Source organism: Anabrus simplex, chromosome 1 (assembly GCF_040414725.1).
Source record: "Anabrus simplex isolate iqAnaSimp1 chromosome 1, ASM4041472v1, whole genome shotgun sequence".
NCBI lineage: Eukaryota > Metazoa > Arthropoda > Insecta > Orthoptera > Tettigoniidae > Anabrus > Anabrus simplex.
Window position 1 is genome coordinate 1131817282 of NC_090265.1, and position 25571 is coordinate 1131842852.

The window sequence follows — 25571 nt, forward strand, 5'->3', positions numbered from 1 at the left end:
AAAGCACGGTATTTGTAATCTGCGCTACGGCAGGTGCCTCAGCCGAACTTCTGTCGCGCGTGGCCGCCCTGCTTTAAGCGTATATACTGTCTTATGAAATTTTATCTTATAGAAGATGCCGAAAATGTCGTCCTTCCTGGGTTATACAAGCATTGTGTCTGCTAACCACATTCTGGCCTACGCGAATGACTTCTACCACTGTAATGTTTCTGATTTCATTCATAAAGTTTTCTTTCAGTTCCTCCAATGTGTGAGGATTTGTTCTCGGATTCACTAATCTAGTTGGTGGCAGTTCCAGTGACAGTTGGAATCGTGTAAATCATATCTACTGTGCGACGTGTAAACACATACAACCATCAATTAATTTATTTTTATTATTTGTTTGAAAGGAGTATCTAATTCGCAGACAATATGGGCTGCAACAAGGACATACTTCCTCCGGGAATAATTTAAAACTTTAAGAATTTAAAAATTTTAAAATTAAATACACAACAATAATAATTCTAAAAATGCAAAAGTTTGCAAATATCAATGTCACAATACAAAAATCCACAAAAATTAGTTTGTCACTTTAGTAGGTAATATAAATCCTAAAAGAAACTTTTCAAAAATGTACCAGGGCAACGCATGGAGCAATTGCAAATCAAGACCCGTTATTTGACCTATTTATAATGAATGCTACGGAGCAGCACGGGTACTCAAGTAGAAACCCGTACTTGTGCTAATTTTGTGAGTGATTTTTTTCGGTGACCGTTCAAGATTCGCATCAATGTCATCTAGTTTTTCCTCTGTTGAAACTGTTCGTGTGCGCGCATGTTTTTATTGAGCACTGAGCCAGTAGTTTCAAATTTATTTACGTGAATCTGTGCTCGTGATGGTGGCACTTCACCAGGAAATTGCTGAACAAATACATCGCGTACCCGTTGAGCCGACTCGTACTTAAAATAAACTTTACATACGAAAATACGGTGTTGCAATGATAACTGTCTCACCATGTTAACATCTGAGATTCAGACTGACGACTCATGCTTGCGCGGTCAAACAAGCTTACTTACCGTGTTCCAAATACGGAAATTTTCAAGAAATTCTAACAAATGAAACATTAACATAACCCAAGAAAAGATCTGAGCAGTAATGAGCATCCTGCATGACTATCAAGCAATAGAAAATCCACCTGATCCACTGTTTGGAAGTCTGATAGGTTAAAAGTCATCAATGTTGGCACATTAATAGTGAAAACATGAATATTTTCTAAACAAAATTTATAACACAAAAAAAATTAGGACACAAGGGCTGAAATAACAAATGCTGGCGAATAAAATAAATCGTGTTTTAATTTTCATTCTTGTATTTGGAATGTGATTATACCTTTTTTGGAAACAAAGAACATTATTAATATTGTCAAAAATTGTTAATTTATTTCTCATTTGTTCTCCAATCATTACATGAATAGTAACATTCCTCTGCAACTGCTTCTTATCAGGCATCATAAACATTATTTTTAAAATGTTTCAACTAGTAGTATTATTCTACTTTCACCTCAATGATAATGTAACATACAATAACTATGTAGAAACCTAGTGGAAAACTTTAATTAAATGGTTTAATATGGTAATGGTCAACATCAAGCAAAGTGAGAGGAAAAATACACTAAATGAGTACATGAATTATGCAGCTTAATATAGTCCATTAATATAATACTTATCATTGAGAAGGAAATTAATATTACCTTCATTCATCTCTGCTTTCAGAAAATATATAATCGAAAGGTTTCTAACAAGAACCAAGTTCAATCAACTGAATTTTCAGAAAACAGAGTTCGCTTTACATTAACTAAACTTTCAGGAGTATAATAATGTTCTACACATAATTGATAACAGAATTAGCTTTTAGATATTTAAAACTTGGCATTCTATCAAATAATAAGAAATAAGAAGCAACATACTATATGTTACCTAAATACTAAAACAAAGGATGTTACAAAAGTGGGCACAGAGTAGTTATTAGAATGAACTCGAGGTAAGTTACACTGAGTTATCTACAAGACTAGCTCGATTACTGTGTTCTTACATTCTCATCCAAAGAGCAATAAATGATCTGGATTTAGTTCTGTAGAAGTTAAAGGGTCCTGTCTGCTTCATGTAAAAGCAGAGTTATTTACCATAATACATCCGTGACAATATCATATACTGTCATCAGCTGAATTAAGAAAAACACTATTTGTATGGTTCTTATGAAAAACTCCTAAAATGTAAAATGCAGACATTAACAGCTCCACTTTTAAATGTAATAAGTAATAGATCAACCAGTACATTGAGAATACAAAATATACAAAATTATAATCAGCACAAATACGGAGGCACAGTCGCACAAATGACATTAATTGAATATTCACACCCAATGCATGAAATGCATGCTTCCTTCGAAAAAGTGAAGGAATAATCACAAATCTGTCTACTAATATGAATCATAACTATTGTTTATACAATTATACAGAATTTAACACTAAATAGGCTACCAACATAGAATTCATTATTAATATTTATGCTGATGGTTCCAAAGAAGAATATGCCATTCAATGATTTCGCAGACGCAGTCATGAAAATCACTCAAGCAATTAATCTTATGCTTCATCTGTGTCAAAAATGAACATATATAAATTAAGATCAAGCCAGAAAATTAATATTTGGTTTCAAGAAGTGATGTAGATCAATACTGAACATAGATGATGCAATTATAAAATTAAACTTAAAGTAAAAGAAACACAACTTTAATTAATGTAATTAGCAACTATGTCAACACAATGATGACTAATCACCATCTGGGCACGGGTGGCAGATCGCTCAAAATTTTAGCACCTGTAAAAATATACAAACGATATTAATGTGTGTCAAAGTACAATTGATCAACTTTGCACAAAATGTATTTATTTATTTATTTATTTATTTATTTATTTATTTATTTATTTATTTATTTATTCCTAACTTGACAGATATAAGAAAACACAGCCATCAGAGCCTCATGTGTTTGTTAAATTGGAAGTCATCTGTTCCTTGCTTTACAGAAGAAACCGTTTTATACATAACCTTTTAGGCCTATACATAATTCTGGATAGTGCATAAATATTTATAAATCCCAAGGAAGAAGTCATATACCTAATTTCTCTCCGAGTTATATATAACTAGCTTACATACAATTCTCCTCTATACATAGCTAATTTTCAAAGTAGTGAATGGGTTGAGAATGTATATTTTACTTTCAAAATGGGGTTAATCTCATCTTGAATGCATTGTAAATTAGATAAATTTTTCAGAATTTCCTTCCTGTAAGAAAAATAACTCCTAGTGACATCAGCAATTATATATGCTGCAGAACTTACTAAACCTTGGCTTTGAATTTCTTTATACTTCGTTTGACTGCAGTGCCCAAAGAGCGAGTTTGTTTAAAATGATAGTGCTCGGCTCTGCTCAAGTAAGCTTTTTTCTAATACTTACTTTCAGGATTTGTATTACCTATCTGCAATGAGTTTTTGTAGGTTTCCTTATTGTGACATTGACTGATAGTTTACGAAATCTTTTGTAAATTTAGAAACATTTTGTGTGTATAAGTTTAAGTTTTAATTTGAGATTATTTAGTTTCGCGTTAAACTATTTCCTTGTGGCACCCCAGGTTGTCTGGGAAGTTGCTGATCGTTTCAAACAAACAGTAAAACCGTATGTATTTATACGTCGCATCACAGATACGATGTACACGATTCCAACTGTCACAGGGACAGTCACCAATCAGCCTAGGGACCCCATAAACTATGGAATCAACACTCCTCTTGGTCATTTTGAACATCCACTTTTTCACTTCTTCTGAACCCCTTACCGATGGAGGCTGAACTTGGACTTAAACGGCATCCGGAGTGTCACAATTAATCTCACCAACCCCGAAAACTATGGATTTTTCATTAATACGGAGTGTTTCATATTATTTTTTACATTTCACCCCCTTTCAACTCCCGCCCCTAGAGCTACTTGTGGTGTCTTACCACCGCATTATCTATTCCATAGAGTAAGTCATACGTATACCAAGTTTGGTTGACAGTTATGCTGGAACACACACACATATCCGTAATCTCGGCCATTTAGGACATACTTTTTTCATCTCTTCTCAATCGCCATGCCTATGGTGGCTGAACTTGGACTGAAACGGCATTCAGAGTGTCACTATTCATCTCAGCAACCCACTAGACCATGGATTCAACATTGATATTGGTTGTTTTCGATTATTTGTACATGTCACCTCCTCCTCACCCTCATCGCAAGGGATGCTAGAGGTTTTTTACCCCTACAGTGTTTTTTTTTAGATAGTAACTCATATGTATACCATGTTCGGTTAAAAGGTATACTGAAAAATACACACATACATCCGTAATCTCCGTCATATTTTTTCACTCCTTCTCAGCTTCCATTCTGACTGGGGCTAAATCATGACTTAAACAGCATTTAGAGTGTCATAGTACCCGAAAACTATGGACTTGACATAAATATCGCTCGTTTAGATTATACTTACATGTCATCCCCTTCCCTAGGGGTGATAGGGATGTTTTACCTCCGCAGTATTTTTTCCAGATAGTAAGTCATATGTGTACCAGTTTGGTTGAGAGCTATGCTGGAACATACATACTTTCATGCATAATATCGGCCATTTTGTTCTTTTTTCCGTCCCTTCTCATTCCCATGCTGATGCATTGGACGTAAACGACATGCGGAATGTCAGCGTTCATCTCAGTGACTCCTAAAATATGTATTCGACACTATTTTCCATTATTTTTTTATGTCATCCCCTCCCCACTTCTGTCGTCTTAACCTCACAGTGCTTTTCTCCAGGCAGTAAGCCATATGTGTACCAAGTAATGAGTTAAAACTGTTTAAACAGGATCTCTTGTAAAAAGCGAAAGAAATACTTAGGAGCTATTCACAATTATTATTGTGATAATAGTATGGAAATGTGGATCCAGTAACCATGAAAAGTGTGTCGGCAGATTGAAGCTGTTAGAAATTGGCCCTGTAAATAGCAAAACAACTTTGGTGCTATTCACAATAATTATAAGAATATGGCAATGTGGATACAGAAACAGTAAGTATCTCAGCAGATTAACTCTAGCTATCAGTTTAAAATGTTTAAGCAGAATCTCTCCTTGGCCTTGCTTACATTCACACACGTGTCTACTTTGAACACCAGGCCAGTATCTATGTAAATAAAATCGTAACGACCGTGTATCTGTGCACTGACTATTTTGGCGAAATTTCCGTACAGTTATCCGTTTCAGGTGTAGTTATGTCCATCAGCTTATTTTGGTCTGTTTGTTTGTTTGAGTTATTATAACTTGAAAACTACTGGATATATTTCTACCAAACTTCATATGTAGAATCCACCTGTCCTTAGGTAAGTTTTAGGGCCAATATTGTTTCTAAATCTCTGAACTGATTGAGGGTTTATACGAAACCGAAACCGAGATTTTGCACTCCCACAAAATATACACAAACAAAGTTAATGGAAATCAGTCTGCCTTAATGGAAACCAATTTCTGAACTTTTCTCATGTGCATCATTTCGATACAAGGATTAATAAGGAAGGCATCATTAAAGAAACGTTTTTTGGTACAAGTCCCACCGGGCTTAACTAAAGAGTGTGTGCGAGTAAAGCGTATTTCCTGTAACTTGAAAACTACTGGAAATATTTCAACCAAACTTCATATTTGGCATCCACCTGTCCAAAGGTATGGTTTTAGTTCCATGCAATGTCAAATTCCCGGAATGGAGTGGGGTTTATAGGGAGTCGAAGTCCGGCCCCGCGGTGTAGGGTGCAACGCGACCGCCTCTCACCCAGCGGCCCCGGGTTCGATTCCCGGTCTGGTAATGGGTTTTTAATTGTAAATGATTAATATCCCTGGCCTGGGGACTCTCGGTGTTTGTGTCGTCCTTAAAGTTCCTTTCCTCACATTCAACACATTACACTTCCACCATTTACAAATACACACAGGTTCCTCATATATGGTGACAGTAGGGGATAAAGATCTTTCTAAGTCGACACGCCCCGAACAAATACCAAAAAAAAAAAAAAAATTCCGAAACAGTGATTTTACTCTCATACAATATATACAAGACCACCCCGACTGGAAATCGACCAACCTTGATGGAAATCCATTTCTAAAACTTTTTTCTCATGCGCTTTTTTTCGATAGGAGAATTAATAAGGGAGATATCATTAACGGACGGTTTTGCACGCTAAGATCATCGGGCATAGCCCAAAAAGTGTCATACGTGGAGCAGATCCCTTATCTAAATAAATAAAATCGTAACGACCGTGTGCCTGTACATTGACTATTTTGGAGAAAACTTCGGTAGTAATATTTAACAAAGATTAGTTACGTTTATAATACTGCATGGCTGAAAGAACGGGAAATTATAGCCGTACCTATCGTCCGAGGATATGCAGCTCTCTCTATGTGAATGAATGAATGATCTACCTATGATGACTTCCTCCCGGGTAAAATATTCCGGAGGAAAATACTCTCTCATTCGGATTTCGGGTATCCGACTCATTGGCTGAATGGTTAGCATGGAGGCCTTCGGTTCAGAAGGTTAAATAGTTAATATCCTTGGTCCAACTGTTTCTGCTGTCTTCAGTATTCCTAAATCGTAAGAAATCACACACAATATTATATTCCACCACACCAACACGTAGTTTCTCCTACACCGAGCTCGATAGCTGCAGTCGCTTAAGTGCGGCCAGTATCCAGTATTCGGGAGATAGTGGGTTCGAACCCCACTGTCGGCAGCCCTGAAGATGGTTTTCCGTGGGTTCCCATTTCTACACCAGGCAAAAGCTGGGGCTGTACATTAATTAAGGCCACGGCCGCTTCCTTCCCAGTCCTAGCCCTTTCCTGTTCCATCGCCGTCATAAGACCTATCTGTGTCGGTGTGACGTAAAGCCAATAGCAAAAAAATTGTTTCTCTTACGCGGCAGATGCCACCTACTCTAGTCGGAGGGCTAGCACTAGTTACACGAAATTTAAAATGAAATCTCCCTTAGGGGGCAATGAAATTTTCCTTGAGCGTTGTTCACTTTACTGGGAATATTCGCCTCCTCCTTTTTGAAATTCAGCAACTACCCGTAAAGAGCGATATACGATGGGCGTACTATATTGTTTTACACTTTATTTTTTCTACCCAAATGAAGTGGATTATACATCAGTTGTTACATCTATCTTCTCAACATGATCTTCTTGTAACCGCATGCACTTACGCCATCGATGTGTCAGTCTCTCCAGCAACAGTGGTCTCTCGGCTCATCACCAGTCACAAGCCTAACCATGAAGTCGGCTGGATCTTGAACATGGCGTTGCAAAAGTTATCTGCACACGTCCACACGCCTCTGCTTTCTCGTCTGCAGACAAGAGTCTAGGCACCCACGTAGATGGCAACTTCCCCAACTGTAAATGGCCGCAAGGTGCAGGGTGTTTTGGCTAATACTCCTCGCTGCCTCTATTTCCGTAAATGTGATGTATTTGTTTCCTTGGATGGTCTGTTCGACCCGGGAAATGTTGGCTAGTGTTGACACTGTCACAATCCTTCCAGAACTGGTTCCCTTGTCCACCGAGTATGGCCTGATTTCGAATCTTCAACCCAGTTGTAAACTGTTTTCCGTGACGGCGCATGTTCTCCACAGACTGCCATCAAGTGCCGATGAATTTCTGCAGTGGTTTCCGTAGGAACCATGTCATATAACGCTGTCCCTGACGATTGCTTTCCATGTTGTCTGCTCCTATGCTGACAATGTTGTTATGAAATGGCTATGACGAGTGCATTCGTTCGCTCCTTTGCGTATGCTGCTACCAAACGGTGGAACAAGACACTAGTTACACGTCACCATTCAAAAGTGAAATGTGAACCATACCCGGACGTACAGAAAATAAAGTGTAAAACAAGCCCTACAACATATAAAGCTGCATGTTATTTATGATCTCAAGCTAAATGGGAAATAATATGCGTACAATCTGGTGGAACTTACACGCTGAGGAGGATTGCCTATGCCCAAGACACTGCCCCCTCATGGAAGGGCAGGAGGCGGTCGTCAGGCACTGGCTGGCGGGGGTGGCAAAGAACCGGGCAGAGAGGTGCCCAGCACGGTGCCAACAGGAGCTGAACCTGGTGCCGCAGTCGGTGCTGCAGCTCCAATTACTGGACCTTGAGGCCCAGAACCTGTTGTAGAGGCGGCAGTCGCTGAGTTAGTAGAACCTACTGGCCCAGTCTGGGGTGGTTGACGAGGAACAGAGCTGGGAGGTGGTGCATACGGGCAGCCCATAAACTGGTCCGATATACGACCTCCTTCCCGTAGTCCGCTCAAGAAGGCACCGTGGACTGTGGCGGGGTAGTTCCTGATAGTGTGTTCTCCTGGAACAGCAAGAAAGGTATACATTACAGAGGCCATGATCAGTACTATATACTTACATACATACATACATACATACATACATACATACATACATACATACATACATACATACATACATACATACATACATACATACATACATACACACAATTTACACACGTGCCCATCATGCAGGATCAAATCACATCCTTCCCAGTTCTGCCACAGAGCGTGCCCTTCATTAAAAAAATAACAGCCTACAATCAGTCAGAATAGCAATTAAACTTGGAGTGGATAACTTGTCTTCTGCGAACGTGAATTTCTTCTTTCAGATCATCCAAAGAGTATTATTTCTCATACCCAACGCTCTGGTAGTATGTTCCTTGGGGATAGTATAACTAGTCACTGATTAATTGACAACAAAACTAATATTCGAGAAACACACACGTAAAATAAATTAATAACTAGCAGTTTCCCGCTGGCTCCGCCCGCAATGTACAAAGTATGGTTTTGTTCGTTACTATCCTCACGGAATGTAAGTGCAAAGTTTCGAGTTAATGAAATAAAGCACATGATCTGCTGTGGTAATAGAATGTAATATTATGTCAACAAAACACTTGAAAATACATCACACAAAGAAATTGAATTAAATGTCCCTTGGAACACACTACGCGCCGAACTGCTGAAAAGTACTTCAAAGATATTCGTCATGGAAATAAATGTACTCATAACTTTTCTCAGAATCTACCAATTTAAAGAGTAATTACCTCAAAAGAAAGCGCTTGATCCACTGAGTGTTCTTAGACCAAAATGAACTCCGTACCTTAATTAGAACTGAATATATTATTGCTTCAAAGAGACAAAAAATTGAAAAATCAAATAATTTGAGGAAGGCGGAAGTTAAGTGATTTATAGTACCTGATGACAAATCTGTGCATGAATACCTTTCAGTTAAAAATGATGGAAATCGACCGGATATAATGGCCAGACTGACTGACTTTAGTTTTCATATATATATATTTTTTGAAATATACTGTACCAGAAAAAATTGATTTCAAAGAGCATGAGGTTGCTATAAGGGGTGCCTAGTCCTTAGGAGAAAGTACAGAGAGGGAAGATCGCAAAGCGAAATAATAGATTTTATAACTTTCTTCCATTTATTCAATCTATGAAAAGTTACCCTATTATATCGCTGATTTGTAGTGATCATAGATATTTATTGGAAAATATACCACAATTCCAACAACAAATTATCGAAAAAGTTATGTTGATCGTATAAAATACAACTGAATAATCTTCTTTTTCAATTAGTTATGTCCATCATGACTTTCTTGATGTAAATAATAATAAAGCATGGTGTAAGTAAGAAATCCTAAAGTCCTTCCTATTAGCACTTGTGATTTCAGGGTGTATTTTCTACGTAAATTAAATAAAGTAAATTTTATGATTTCTCCTTGTGAACACACCAAACTATTTATACTCAAATACAAAACACTTAAAATTAAACCCGATCTTCTGGTAGAAAGTTCTGAGTATTGTTCTATTTTACGTTACTTATTATACACTTTACGCGAATATTGCAAATTAAGAGTTTATGGTAAGCTTTCACTACGAATGAAGCACTGAATTGAAATTCTAAAGTTCCAACAAGTGAGAACATACGATATTACGAGAGCACACTGTCTTCTAAAAGTCTGTCTTTACTTTTAAGTGCTGTGAAGCGTTAATTAAGTGAGCTTTTGAATTGAGTTAATGTTCTTTGTCAGCAATGGCACCGTCTATAAGAATTCTGTTGAAAGTCAGAATTATGTTTCTGAATGAAAAGACACTTATATCACCTGACATACGTCTTCTTGTTGAGCTCGAACTGTTGAATACTGTCCCGCAAGCAGCAATCTGGAACTCAGCTAACAGCAAGCACCACGATGCTCCATAGTACCACGGCCCTGGAACTGTCCCTCGTAGTACCAAGTCCACGTTCCGCGTTGATATGCATCAAATCTCCGTCGATCTCCGTCGGTCTTCGTCGATCTACGTCGTTCTCCATCGATCTACGTCGTTCTCCGTCGTCTCGAGTCAGGATTTCTCATGTTAATAAAAGAGTGGCTTTAACACGAGAAAGTCCATCTGACTAGGCTACTGATAGAGTGTCCTGTGTTGATATGTGCACCATTTGATTTGTGCTGTTAGAACCGATTATAACTGTCTCAGAAATAATCACCATTCAGCAGATGAGAAATGTGTCGAAGCACTGTTTCTTCTCGTAAGTTGCGATAATTGGAAAATGAGAAAACACACTTCCATGCATAGTTCATTTTTACACTTACTGCACATCGTTCGTATTGTCAGAAATGACCCTCATTCGAAGCACAGTTTATCATGACTCACTTTCACAGTAAAGAAATAAATAAATAGCTCTCTCTCGTAACATATCGTAATGTTCCTTCTCACTATCATAGTTCCTTAAATATTCGTGTACGAATCATATTGTCACGATGACACTGAATTACGAAGTATGCGTAATGTATTACGGCATATTTACAGTTCATTGTACAGTCTATTCACACGGGTTGTTTTAAATGGTACAGTCTGTTAAGATAATTAGCGAACAGTCTTTATGCACAAGTTAAAGTGTTTTAGGCTTTGGTAATACTCAAAATAGTCAATCTGTTGCAAACCTACACTCAAGATGTTCTAAGTTGAAACAGTTCAAGACCATTACAATTTAAAGTAGCCGTACTAACTTCAAGTTTGTTAAAGTTATTCACACGAAAATCGAGATATTTGGTAAGTTCAAATATTGGCGAAATATTACAATTCTTATGACTTCGATGTTACAAACACGTTAATTTCCGAAGTTCGAATGTCCCTGACGAATTGTAAGTCCTACAATTTATAGGTTACTCACTGGTATTCACATAAACTAAGTGTCAACTTGCTGTTGAAATTTATATTATTACGGCGTTCCGGCAGAATGAACACTGAGTTCGACTTCACTTGTCGCGAGCAGCACGACAGGCGAGCCAGCTGTGAAGGGCTTGAACTGGTTTGCTACTTTTTTTTACGGGAGGCACCGTAGCCCGCTCCCCCGCCGTGACCATCGACTCAATCTGCATGGCCTCCGACATGCTATTAATTTCTAAGTAGAAAAGAGAGAGCTGGGTAGAGTGGGAAGTGATACAAGGAGTATCTGCCTGTTTCCATGTCAGACACGTTACCAGGCGAGATTGTGTTCGGTATATGGTGTTGAAGTATGGTATTGAAGGGTCAGGGAAAAACCACATAGGCAGAAAGAAGAAAGAGCCTACATGTAAAACCTGACTTCTTTTGATAGCACATGCAAGGACGTGGGCTGGAGATAGACCAGAGGTTGTGTTAGTTAGGATTATGTGTCATGCAAACATAACCATTTCCTTGCCATTTCCTGTTATTGAGGGGATCAGACCTTCTTGTCACTGCCTGGTGCGGCTCGGGTCTGGTAGCGTCTGGGCTCTGGGCCACAGGTTCGTCCCATTGCCCAGCAGCCAGCAGTCCCTGGTGCCAAGTCTCCTTTTGGAGAGGGGGGAATTAAAGCCAAGCCTTACGTAATGCAAGGGGCTATCTTCTTCCGCCTGTCGATGTCCCTTTATGCGGTGTTGTTGGAACACACTTGTCTCTGCAACAATTTGTACATATATACATTTAAGACTTTAGAGTGCGGGCCGCTTTCTTCCGCTCTCGTGTCCTGTAAAACAAGTCCATCGTATAATTAAGTGATATTATCAGGGTGGGTTATCTGTCCACTCCCTTGTCGATGGAAGGGGCGGGGGTGGATTGGGTCGTCCCTTATTAAGGCTGAGTTGCCTTCGTCTTCATGCATTTCTTATCTCAATCCTCCCTCGCTTGATTACCGGTGGTGGCTAGGTCTGTAACATAACATAACATACATAACAAAAATATAACATAGCATAATCATAGTAGTATAGCTTAATCTAGGATATAGGTGATCAGGTATGTGCATATATACAGGTGCTGCAGTGTGGTGTGTGGGCGCAATATTAAGTGGAGCGGTGTAGTGGGTAGGTGTCAGCTTAGGAGCGAGGGCGGTTTTGGCCCCCCGGCCTCCTAACCCTGTGGCTGAACAGAATGTGTTTCGGCGTGGGGTATTTTTTGTATAGGTCGACGTCATAGCGTCCGATTCCACTGACAAGTGGGTTGACCTTACTACCCCATGACTTCTTTTACATTCGGAGTGTTTGTTTTCGTACGTGTTGCCTTATCGAGCTGACTTTCGCAATAGAGCGTAGATGGCGTATTGGCGTGTCGTACGGGAGTCTAGCCGCTGCTCGAATGCATTTGTTTTGTATTAGCTCCAGCTTATCCAGATTTGTCTTAGCAGTGTAGTCCCAGGCGGGGGCTGCGTACGTTATTATTGGCCTAATTAGGGCCTTGTACATGTTGATTGCTACTCTCTTGTTAATACTGGATCTTTTGTTCAGTATGGGATAGAGCTGTGACAGTCGTGCGTGTGTTTTCTGCTGAATCTCTTTAATGTGATCTAGCATGGTTAGCTTTCTATCTAGGACTACTCCTAGATATTTGACCTTGTCGTGCCATGCTATATCTCGATTGAATAGTTTGAGCGGTTTTATATTGGCTGGCCTGTGTGTGCGTCTGTTCTTCCTAGTGAACATTACAGCTTGGCATTTGTCTACATTGACCTTGATACGCCATTTGGTTAGCCAGGGCTCGAGGGTTCGCAGTGCTACTTGTAGTCTCTTTCGGGTGCATGCTAGTTGAAAGTGTTGTACTGTGATAGCAGTGTCATCCGCGTAGAGGTGCGTGGTAGTGAGTTCCGCTGTCGGCGTGTCATTCGTAAATAGAATGAACAGGATTGGCCCTATTAGTGACCCTTGGGCTACGCCCGCCCTGATCGGTCGCGTGCTTGACAGTGTGTTATGAACGTCTACTTGGAACTCTCGGCCTTCCAGGTATGATTTAATTAATCTTATGTACCCTGGGTGGAATTCAAGGTCTATTAATTTCGCTAATAGGCCTTCGTGCCAGACTTTATCGAATGCCTTCTGGATATCAAGGAATACCGTGCCTGTGTCCCTCCGCTTGTTTAGACCGATGGTCGCTTGTTCTAGGACTCGGGTAAGCAGTTGCGGGGCGGAGTGGCCGTTCCTGAAACCGAATTGTTCGTTTCGAATGATTCCTCTTTCCTTGATATGTGCTATGAGCCTTTTCAGCAGTATTTTCTCGAATACTTTGCTGAGGGCGTCCAGGAGACTGATGGGCCTGCAGTTATTAGGGTTAGATTTGTCCTTGCCTGGTTTGCCAAATACAAGGATTCTCGCCTTTTTCCACTGTTCTGGATAATACTGCAATTGGAACATTGCGTTGTATATTTTAGTGAGTAGTGCGAGGGCTTTCGGAGTTAGCTTTTTTAAAATTATGTTCTGTATCTCGTCTGGGCCGGGTGCCTTCTTCGGATTAAGGTGATCTATTATCCACTTAATTTCGTGGATATTAGTCTTCTTAACCTAGGGCTTAGGTGCGTTTGCTAGGAATTCCGCTACCTTGGCCTCTGTTTGCCTAATGAAGGCGGGTTCTGACGGTTCGTCGTTGGGCGAAAAGGCCTCTTCCAGTGAGTCGGCTATCACCTCGGCTTTATCTTGGTTTTGGTATACTGGTCCGTTAGGTCCCTTAATTGTTGGGATCACGTGTGGTTCTCGCGTGAAATATCTCGCTAAGTTCCAAACCGGTCTGGTATTAGTGTCAAACGTACTCAGTTTGTTATTCCAGATCTGAGACCTATACTCCATTATTCCGGTTTCGATTTCGACCTTGAGTTCATTTTTACGTATCCGGTCTTCATCGCGGTGGTACCGGGCCCAGTTGCGCTTGTGTCTGTTGCGCTGTCGTATTAGATCCTTAATGTGGGCCGGTAATTCAATGTTTGTGTTTTGTCTAGGTTTGTGAACCGGGATGCTCGCAGTTGTGGCTGCCTGGATCGCATTTATAAATGTTTTTAGGGATTCATCCGTTTGGGCTGGGTTTACTATTTGTATGTCCTCAGACCCCAGTATGAGTGAATCGAGTTTTCTTTCAAATTTACCCCATTTGGCTGCTTTATAGTTGAGTCGGCGCTTGGGGTTATTCTCATATTCCTCCGGGTTCGCTGCCAGTGTAAATATTACTGGTTGATGCCTCGACCCTAGGTCGTTAATGACCTTTATGGTGTGTCTTTGAGGAATATTTCGCAGTAGGGCTATGTTTAGAATATCATCGACCTGTTCGTTTGGCACTAGGAACGTGGGTTCGCTGGGGGCTGTTACCACATAGTCCTGGGATAGCATGTGGTTATACAGCCTCCTAGTATCGTGTTTCGATTTAGCCTTAGTACCGATTCGATGTCTTGTGTGTTTAGATGTTTAGGTCTGGAGTATGCCGATATGATATTGACGAGTGTTCCTCGCACTGGCATGGCAATTCCGCATGCCTCCAGCTCGACCAGTTCTGGTAAGTCTATTTCCATATGTTTAATGTCCTTCCTTACCAGAACTGCCACTCCTCCGACATTGTTTGCCTTGTCGCTACGATGTATTTTATAGCTTCGTATGGTGAACTTCTTCCCCGGTGGGAGGAAGGTTTCTGTTAGGAAAGCTACGTGTATGGTGTTCGCGGCTAGGAATGCTTCGAGTTCATATTTCCTAGACCTGACGCCCTGGCAGTTCCATATTAGAACTCGAAGTTCCTGCGTGTAATTGTTATTATTATTGTGATCATCGTCGTGTTGTTCAGGCGTCTTGGGATAGGAGGTCAGCGATCGCATTAACCAGTTCCCTTAGCGAGGAAAATGGGAGCATGTTGGCCATCATAACCCCAGTAGTTATGGCTGCCGTGAGGTTCAGGTTTGGGAAAAAGGTTTTCAGGATCTCTTCTATCCTTTCCCTGAACGCCTTTACTGCCATTTTCCCTTCTGGTTTCTGTGCCTGTTCTTGTGTAGGTGTAGTGGTTGGTGTGGTGCGGGGGGCGGGCGTTGGGGGCGGTGGTGCGAATGCTGGTTTACTAGTGGCAGATTCGCTGCGGGGGGTGGAGCTGGCCTGGGGGGGCCTGTGGCAGCTCGGGATGTGCTTGCGTGGTCTTAGCCTGCCTTTGATTTCTTGCCTGGGTCTGGGCCTTCTTTTTGTTCTGATTGGAGGTCTTGGTTTGAACGGTGGTGGGGGCTGGTTGGGCTGAGGGCCCGGGATCGTGTTCACCCACCGTCCGTAGAGGTTTAAAATTTAATATTCTTATGCCTGAAGGGCGCTGTGTGCCTGAAGGGCCTTGTTCTTGGCCCTTTGTGTCTGAGGGACCTGCAGGACCTGAAGGGTCCTCTTTGCCTGACTGGCCTGGTTTATTTTTGCGTGATGCGCCTTTGCCTGAAGGGCTTGCTTGGGCTTTAGGGTTGCCACGCTTATTACCCTTTGGCCCTTTGCCTTGAATGACGGCTACGGAGGTCCTGAGGCTGGGACAGTTTTTGAAATTGGCCGCGTGTTTCTCCCCACAGTTGGCGCACTTGGAGTACGCAGGGTCGTTGCCGTGGGGGCAGTCGCGGGACAAGTGGGAGGCGGCGCATCTGCGGCACCTTGGTTTGCTACGGTCTTGTCCGCTGCTTATATTCCGTAAGGCCAAGGTTACTCGCCACGTCACTTAGGAAAAATGTGGCTTCTTTACTCGCTTATATCTCTTGAACGCCTTGATGGAATTTATTGAGATTCACGTATGTTTGCCTTCAGAACACTAGCTGAACGACGAAGTATGTCTCATTTCTATATCTTCATGTGTTAAAAATTTAGAAAAAACATTTCTACTACATTCGAGAGAAAGGCATACAACATGTGGTACTGACGTCACCCACACGTTCATCGCTCGTGACGTGTCCTGCTTTCCACGAGGAACTTCGTATCGAGCTCGCACAAGATGTCGGGCACATGAACACATATTACTGCCGTTCTTTTCCAAATATTCCTGGAATTTTAAAAGTAAGGTACCTGGCTAGAACAGTTCCTGGTACAATATAGATTGCAAAAGCGACTGACAACTGACAGTAAGTTAAGCCAATGGCGATAGCATCCCTAAAATATGGCATCGCAGGCATCGTTGCCATGGCAACTGGCCATCTTTTTCGAGTAGTGTCATTCAACTTCTTCTCACTGTTAGTGTTAAATGTCAGATTTTACATCTCGCTGAGCCTAGTTTAAGAACTTCCTTATGGCGAGCCTCAAAAATTCGCCAGCTCTGTTGTTCCTCTTACCGCTGGCCCACCCACATTGCCATTGCTCCGCCAGTATTATCATCCGCCGACAACACCCAGAGTTCAAAATTATCTCCCAGAAGCCCTCTCCACTATCGAACCATGGCTCGACAGTGGAGAATTAAAATTAACGTTTCTAACAGTAGCCTAGTGCTACTCTCTTCTCCAAGCATACCCGTTCTGCCCCTCTACCACTCATCTTTTTCGGTGAGGTGATCCAGTTGTCCGATGTCACCAAATACCTGGGTGTTTCCCTGGACAGAGGATTGACGTTTAGACATCATATTGATACAATCTCGGCCCAGGCGTTTCGACGCCTCTACGAAATACCAATTATGAAAGCCGAAAAGGGTTCAACTTAGAAAACAGGCTGTTGCTGTACAAATCCTCCATACGGCCAATCCTCGAATATGTCAGTCCCGTCTGGGGAATCGCAGCCACAACGCACCTTAATAATTTTCAGCGCTTGCAAAATCGTGCACTCCGCATAATTACTGGTGTGCAGTGGTATGAATGGAATCGCGACATACATAATGACCTACATATTGAACCCATGACCTTTGTGCCCTAAGAATATTATGTATTAAATTGTCAATTGGAAGAAGAAGTTCGATTTCTCGATATCATGGGAGTGACACGTTGCGTTGGGGTGGCTACCTTCTGTCCCACGCTCTGAGAGGCGACGTCATTCGCACGTGTCGACCGCGGAAGAATCTAAGTCATTTCGGTGGATTATTTCAGAAGGACGCGCGTGTCTCGCTTACCCACACCAAGTCGACAAAAATATAGTGCCTATCAAATGAGGTCATTTATCCAGCTAATTGGATATGTATAAATTTTAAATGTCCATGAACACTACCGCCGGCAATGTACCAAGTATGTGGTTACCTTCAAAACTCTTGTAATTACAGTTCAGTAAAGTCAGGAAAGTTACGGAAATTTTATTGGCGGCAAAGAAAAATGCCCGGAGAGAGGGGGTAGTTTCTATAAATAAGAAGGGACGCCATGATGAAGCCCCTGCATTTTGTATCACGAGGCTGAAGACGGAGGGTTGAACTGCTCAGTAAAATCGAACGACAAAAGTAGACCAAGTCCAACCAATAGATTTTAGCCGATGTGGCTGGGGTCTTGACTCCATGTGGAGACAGTTTTTTATCTTGAGTGGAAAAAAATGTACAAAAAGGACGGTAAAGGTACCGAATAAATTTGTATTAATTGTGTGTGGTAAAGAAAGTAATTCGTGTGCGGGAAATAATTACAGTCCGTCGTATGCGATCAACAAGAACAAGTGAAGGGCATTTTCTTTTGTTTTATGCTTTATTTCCAGGAAACCGGAAGAATATGATGATCTGTACAGCCAGAAATATAAAAATGGCTAAATAAAAATGTCAGGGTCACAGGGTCACAGGTGAGCCCTAAGATGAATGCTGGCGTGACTTAAGGTATGTGACTTACCATCTTACCACCTACTATATCTTGTTTCACGATGTCTAACTCATATGTATTTGTAGGGGGTATATACGACGCAGTTGGTAGCCCCTATGTGGTTTTTGTAAATGTCAGAATACGACGATAAAGGGTCATTTGTTTTTATTTTTCACTTGATAAATTTTTGAAGTCTTGCGAGTGCCGTATGATGTTGTAAAAAGTTATTAAATAGGGTTTCAAAGTGATATCACGTCCAATGTAGACCATCGTTTCCGTGCGTTTACTGCCTATATTTTGGGATGTCAAATTAAGATGTTCATTCGATGTAACATTTTCAATTGGAATTTTGATGGAGTTGGTGCAGAAGGGATTCGTGGTTACCCATTTTCAATCGGATGGAAGCGCTGTACGTAGTGTTGAGTAACGCATGTCGATGAATTTGTCAAGAGTGTAGTGTATTCTATGTCCGTTTAAACCGTGTCTGAGTGACGATAATATCAGGAAATTTTGTAAGTCATTTTCGTGAAAATCCAGTTATTAAAATACGATATCATTTTAGGCGAAGTTATTCATTATTAAATCATTGTGCGTTATTAGACGTCGTGGATTCTAGTAGGGATTTTTATTCCAGTTTTTTGTCAGTGATAGTCGTGAGTTTGGGAAATAGAGGTTAGTTTTGTCGTGTGAGTCGAGATGAGATTTGTGAATCAGGTGTTGGAGACCTGTCAATGAAGCCGGGACTTGTGGAAGCCCGAGGAAGATTTTATAATGTTGGGAATGGAAAGCAGAATACGAGAATCCGCGCCGGTATTATTTTGCGATGTGTACAATTATTGTGGGACTTGTAAAAGTAAATCAATGTGCATATTTGGTTGGTCAGAATATATCGCATTTTGTAATTAGTCCTTTTGCGAAGTTAAATGTTTCATTCTTTGAGGTCAGTCAGGCAAGATGAACAGATGTTTCATATCGTAACTGACAGACAGGAAAGGGTCATTTGTATCGAGACCGGCAGCTGATCGAGGGGGAACAGTTTGTATAACGGAACATGTAGTGGTTTACGTGTAGGATTGTGATTGCATTCGTGGCAACAGATAAATAATTACGGAATCTAGTTGAAATTTCCATCCGGGAATAACGTGCGAGTAGTTGGATACTGTGAATTTGTGATCTCAAGGTCGTAATGTACATTTGAGACCGCGAACTTAGAGTATAATGAGCAAGGTTAGTCAAATTCAGGGTTGTCCAAAATACAGAGCGGTGGTAGTGATGATTGTTTTGTCTGTGAAGGGTGCGCAAACTTTATAAAATGTTATGACGAGATATGACATCGTAATTGTACAGCGAGTTGCTTTTGGTTTGTACGTAATTATTAGGGTTATCCAAGTGTTAATAAAGGCTAGGGTTAGATTAGATTTAAAGTGTGAAGTAATGAAACAAGATATAAAACTGGACATGAATGATGTAATAGTTCTTTTCCAGTTACAGGAAACAACAGATAAACATCAAACATGATAAAACAAAATTACGTCCAAAATTGTGTAGGAACTTGTGAAGAAACCATTCGTCCGTGGAAATAGAATTTGTTCTTCTTTAAGATTTCATTAAATCATTTAAATTTATTTCATTATTAAATTCAGCGAAAACCGTATTTTGAAATAACTTTAAAAATCAAGCGAATAACTTGAAGATGCATTCTGGAAATCGTAGTTTATTTTCTGGGGTATATGTAAATGTTAACGTAACGATTAAGGGGACATATCCGAAGGTAATGGATTTTACTGCCACAAAGTATTGTGAGCATTGTTGTTGTTGCATTATTTGACTTTGATTGATTGAGCAGTAAAGGTGCTGGGGATAGTAAAGTGGAAACATTAGTCATCAACCGACGTAGTTTAATTGTGTTTAGCCTTCAGCTTAGAAACTTGGATGGCCAGGGGGTCATCAACCTCAGTGACTTAGATTAGGGCCATATGCAACCGTAGAATCATTTTCTTTGCGGTCATCATCCACAATGACTTTAAAGTAACTTAGAAGTTTAGATGTCGGTCCATGACATAGTCGCAGGTCACATCGATTCAATTAAGGGTCCATGCCGTATTACCACTGTGTAGCACACACCGATTGGACTGCCTTAATTATACCCAGAGTCCAGAGTTCGTGTTACGAGGACTGGACCATAAAGGATCACTATGATGGTACATGTAGTCTCACATGGAAGCCGAATTTAAGGATTTCAAGACTTTCATTTCTTTAATTAATAATTGAGACAATGGTTTCTTGTAAGGATGCCCATCAGGCAGTTACGTCAAAGGCTCACACCAGTGTTCTGACCCCCTATGTAAAAATAATTGCGGTGTCCAGTGGACACGATTGAGTTCAATGATGCCGTTGATAAATCATAAATGCTTCAGGAATTACTTGAATAAATAGGAACACTTTTTTAAACAAACCTTTCATTTGAGTAGATAGATTAGAATTACTGAATCCTACCTTTACCTCAGCAAGTGACGAAGAACCCGATACGACCCAAGAGACAGATCTCATGAACTTTTGCTTATAGGTAAGGAAGGTAGGTATCCTTCAGTATGGAACAAAGGGTTCAATACTGACGAAATTTATACCAGAATCCTGGTCTTAACTCTAATCACAATCCACTCATCTCAAACTTGGGTAATTATGAAACTGACGGTCTTCGCCACATCTCTCTTAAATTAAGCCACCGTTCGGGGTGCAGGTCACATCATGAACAGCGCGATTCCGTTCTAAGTACCATCACTTTCAACATCTATGCAGTCTAGCATATATCCCATCGAAAGTTGCACTCAAGACCCATAAGGCCAAAGGGCTGTAATCGCTCACTGGATCTGGGTTTACCCACATATCACCCAAGACGCGTGGTCTACTCATCCGCCGACCCCGCACAGTCTAGGCATTCGTTGTCACAATACTTTTAACTTGTTTTGTTGAGCAGTGAATGAAGAATGAATATGCAATGCATTAATCACAAAAGTCCATTCCTTTAAATCTAAAGCTAGTTTCTTCTGTGTTGTAAACTATTCAGGACTACTCTTAATGAACCATAGCACTACAATTATTATTATTATTATTATTATTATTATTATTATTATTATTAACATTATTATTAGTCGTGGGTGGCTTATCACATTGAAGAACGTTCTTTTTTAAAAGGGTACGACTGCTGTAATCAGTGCAGTGAATCGCGTCACTGTATAAGTTATATACACTGAAGAAAATGGAAATTGCAACATCCAGAAGGAGTGGTGCTACATTGCTGCAACTGAACATGCAGGACGAGTGTTCGGTTATGATTCGATGATTACACTTTCAGGTTCCTCTGACCGCAAGTTTGGACAACAATCAATACAGGATGTGCCCACCACGAGCTGAAATACATTGATGAATTCGTCGAGGCACGGAGTCAATAAGGCCCTGGATAGCTTCCTGAGAAATTGCGGCCCATGATGCTGCACTGCACGGGTCAGTTGTTCCAGAGTTGTGGGTGGCTGAGGACGGTTGGCCAGTTGTCGACCCATCATGCCCCACACATGCTCAATAGGACTGAGGTCCGGGGATCTGGCGGGCCATTCTAAGGTTGTGATGTCGTGGAGAGCTTCTCTGGAGATGCGTGCAGTGTGAACCCGGGAATTGTCCTGCTGGAAACATCCCATTAGCTATGTTCGCCATCATAGGGACAACCACTGGATTGAGTACCCTATCAACGTACTGTCGAGCAGTCATAGTGCCCTCCACAAGCACTAATTGTGGTTTCACATTAAAGCCAATTGCTCCCCAGACCAAAATGCTTGGTGTTGGCCCTGTGTGCCTCTCGACAATAAGATCTGGGCGGCTCCTCTCCCCGGTACGTCGGCGCACACGATTCCGGCGATCACTGCGGGCAAGACAGAAGCGCGATTCATCACTAAAGACGACCCTATGCCATTCGTCGACCCACGTCGATCTTTCTCGACACCAAGCCAGCCTTACACGTCCCTGTTGTGGGGTCAATGGAACACCTTCTGCAGGGACACGGGCTCGTAAGCCAGCTGCACGCAGGCGATTACCAACTATTTGTTGTGTAACGTGGGGTGCCACAGCTGCTCGAATTTGCGCTGTTGTTGCATGGGGTTCCATCCGGGCCATCCGAATGATGCGGCGATCCTCTCTCACAGTTGTCTGTCGCACTGGGCCTGTGCCAGGTCTACGAGTGTGGGTACCTTCATTTGACCACTGCTGCCATACACGTTGTACCGTAGATGTCTGTCGGCCAACACGTGCAGCGACAGTCCTTAGCGATAATCCAGCCTCACACAGCCCAATTATCCGAGCCCTCTCAAACGGCGACAGTTGTTCATAGCGTTCTCTTCCCTATCGTCGAGGCATATTTGACGGGGAACACTTCACTGCACAGACTGCAAGTCAACTACGCTACACCAGAGTTCGTATACTGGAGTTGATTCCTCCAAGACCAATCACGTGGGAGGACCTGTAGCAACAATCCAATGAGTCTGAAACCTTGATCGTTTACACACCCACATGGCATCGTTCCATATCTTGAAAATCAACACAAACGACCAATGCCTTCATGGTGTTGCAATTTACATTTTCTTAAGTGTATCTGCTTTCATCAATTTTTCCCCCTGTGGGTGGGAGTGGTAGAATAACACCCACGGTATCCCCTCCCTGTCGTAAAAGACGACTAAAATGTGCTCCTGTGGCTCTTTAACTTGGGAGCGTAAGTTGGCGACCACGGGGCCCTCAGCTGAGTCCTGATGTTGCTTCCACTCACTTGTGCCATGCTCCTCACTTTCTATCTATCTTGATCGACCTTCCTTGGTCAAGTTCTTCTCGACCCAGACGGTATTAGGTTTGCGAATCCTAGAGAGTCTTTTATTTTCATGGCCTTTGTGGCCCTTGTCTTCTTTTGGCCGATACCTTCATTTTTCGAAGTGTCGGATCCCTTCCATGTTTTCTCCCTGATTAGTGTTAATAGAGGATTTTTGCTTAGTTTTACTTCCTCTTAAACCAATAATCACCACCACTTTCATCAATTTATGATGGACGATGATCCCTTAGTGAAATGACAGATGTTATCTCCCACAGATCTTTATGAGGCAAGATACTTCCCACACCATTCAAAAAAGAACTTTCATAGTTCTCCTATGGACAAGGGTTTCCATTAGCAGCTAATATTGTGCGTATGATAATAAAATTCTGCTTTCCCCACCTCGAAGTGGGGTAGGTTCTTCGCCAGAGGGGAATGAGTGGCTGTGCCGGACGGGTACAGTTTACTGGTAATACTCATATCGCCGTAAAATGAACAAAATTGTTAACATTAACTGCTGAAAATATACGGGTTGGGACAGGTTAAGGAATGACCCCGCTGGGTTCTGCGACGTCGCCTGGCGCAAGTTGGCTTGGAGTGAACTGAATGACAACGCTTTTATGTTGTTGTTTTTTCTGTTAGTGGTTTAACGTAGCACTAACATATCGGAAGTTTTCGGCGACGCAAGCATGGGAAAGGGGTAGGATTGGGAAGGTAGTGACCGTGGAGTTAATTAAGGTATAGCCCCAGCATTTTTCTGGTGTGAGAATGTGAAACTACGGAACACCATCTTCAGGGTTGTCGACGGTGGGATTGGAATCCCCCACCTCCTGAGTGCAAGTTCAGAGTTACGCAACCCTAACCGCACGGCCAACTCGCTCGGTGAATGACAACGTCAGACAGTCAATTCCATACAATTTTATTTACAAGTGGTCGATGATAATTATAATAAGAGACGAATGGCGTCGTAGTGGACGACTGTCGTGGAATAGTACATTATGCAACAAGCCTATAATGGCAATAATTAAGACACGAGTATGTTTATAAAAAGACCGAAGCGGTCGCTACCTTCCAAATCCTACCCCTTTCCCATCCTTGCGTCGCCGAAAAGTTTCGATATGTTAGTGCTACATTAAACCAATAACAGAAAAAGCAAACAAAAAAGCGTTGTCAATCATTTCACTCCAAGCCAACTTGCGCCGGGCGACGTTGTCGCAGAACCCAGCGCAGTCATTCCTTAACCTGTCCCTACCCGTATATTTTCGCAACTTCCATAAGAGTATCTTAATTACCATTATAGGCGAGTTGCATACGACTGTTTATACTCGACGATAATTATAACTCTATTTTTTAAATATTCTTAAACTTCTGTCGAGGAGTCGCTAGACAGTTGACTTTACTGAACAGAGCGCAGAGTGCATGCGCTGGGTTATTGATTTTCCGTGAGTGGATCAGAGACCTTGACAATGTCATATGTTTTCAAAGCTTTGATAGAAGCTTATCATAACTTTGCTTTATTTCAAATACAAATTGTTTATTGTACAGCTGGTGAAGTGAATTTGCGGGAATGTGCCGTGTGGTTGTGGAATATTGGAAGTAGAAGGGGCATTGATGTTAATATGTGTGTCCGACATGTTTGATTTTGGAAAAAGTGTGAAGCTAGTGCGTTGAGCGCAGGTGCGATGCTATTCTTACCTAATTGGTCAAACAGTTGTATCATAATGAAAATCTGAACTCTGATTGGTGGAGAGCCTGTATCATAATGAAAATCTAACTCTGATTGGTGGAGAACCAGTATCGTAATGAAATTGAACTACAATGAGCCTCATTACGATTCAGTTTCCTAGCTTATAATATTTATATTTCGGCATCGTCGTGCATAAATAAATAAATAAATAACATAAATAAAACCGATTAACTTATTTTACCTTTACTGTTGTCATGTTATCGATATTATCTATTGCAAAGTAACTTATCAGGCTAGTCGGCTAGTGAGACGGATGACTAATTATATTGTCCGAGCATTATGGTTCAACGCATTTGGTATCCTTCACAATTTCGTACCCCATGTTCTAAATTGTTCTAAATCTACCGCAATGCTACATTATTTCGTGCTTAAGATTCTCTAATCAATTATACACATATCACGGGTCGGAATTTACATTCAGAATTGTCCGTAAGGATAGCAAGACAACCGTTGTGTTACCATCATCTTGAACTTAGACAAATCTTTCTAATGGCATGGCATATGAGGCATCGGAATTCACATTTACACGGTCAAGTCGAGGGCTTTTCAAAAATGTTGTTGCAAACTTTCAATGTTCACAGTCACATATTCACAAGCTACTTGTATTCGCTATAATGCCACTTATATTTGTTAGTCTGTCTATTTGCAAGCAAAATGAGACAATAATATTTTATATCGGCAGTGCGTTCACGCGTTACAGAACTTCCACGGGTACTGAGTGTGTAGGTCTATAACAGAGCGCTCAAAGCACGAAGCCTGCGGAGGGACACGTTGCATCATCGTGCTAAATGTATCGTTTTGACATTTAATTGAGGCCTTGAATTACCCAGCGATTTGGGATACTG

At 41.3% G+C, this 25571-nt stretch overlaps 1 protein-coding gene across 1 annotated transcript in view; it reads right to left on the reverse strand.

Annotated features, from left to right (window-relative positions):
* Nucleotides 1–1428: 1428 nt before the first annotated feature.
* Nucleotides 1429–25571, reverse strand: part of LOC136858224 (lysine-specific histone demethylase 1A) — a 149664-nt gene continuing 125521 nt past the window's right edge. The window contains exons 5-6 of the mRNA XM_067137613.2: nucleotides 8062–8444; nucleotides 1429–2858 (exon numbers count right to left, since the gene is read on the reverse strand). Coding sequence (XP_066993714.2) covers nucleotides 8125–8444 — 320 coding nt within the window. The 3' untranslated portion in view covers nucleotides 1429–2858; nucleotides 8062–8124. The remainder of the gene's footprint in view (nucleotides 2859–8061; nucleotides 8445–25571) is intronic.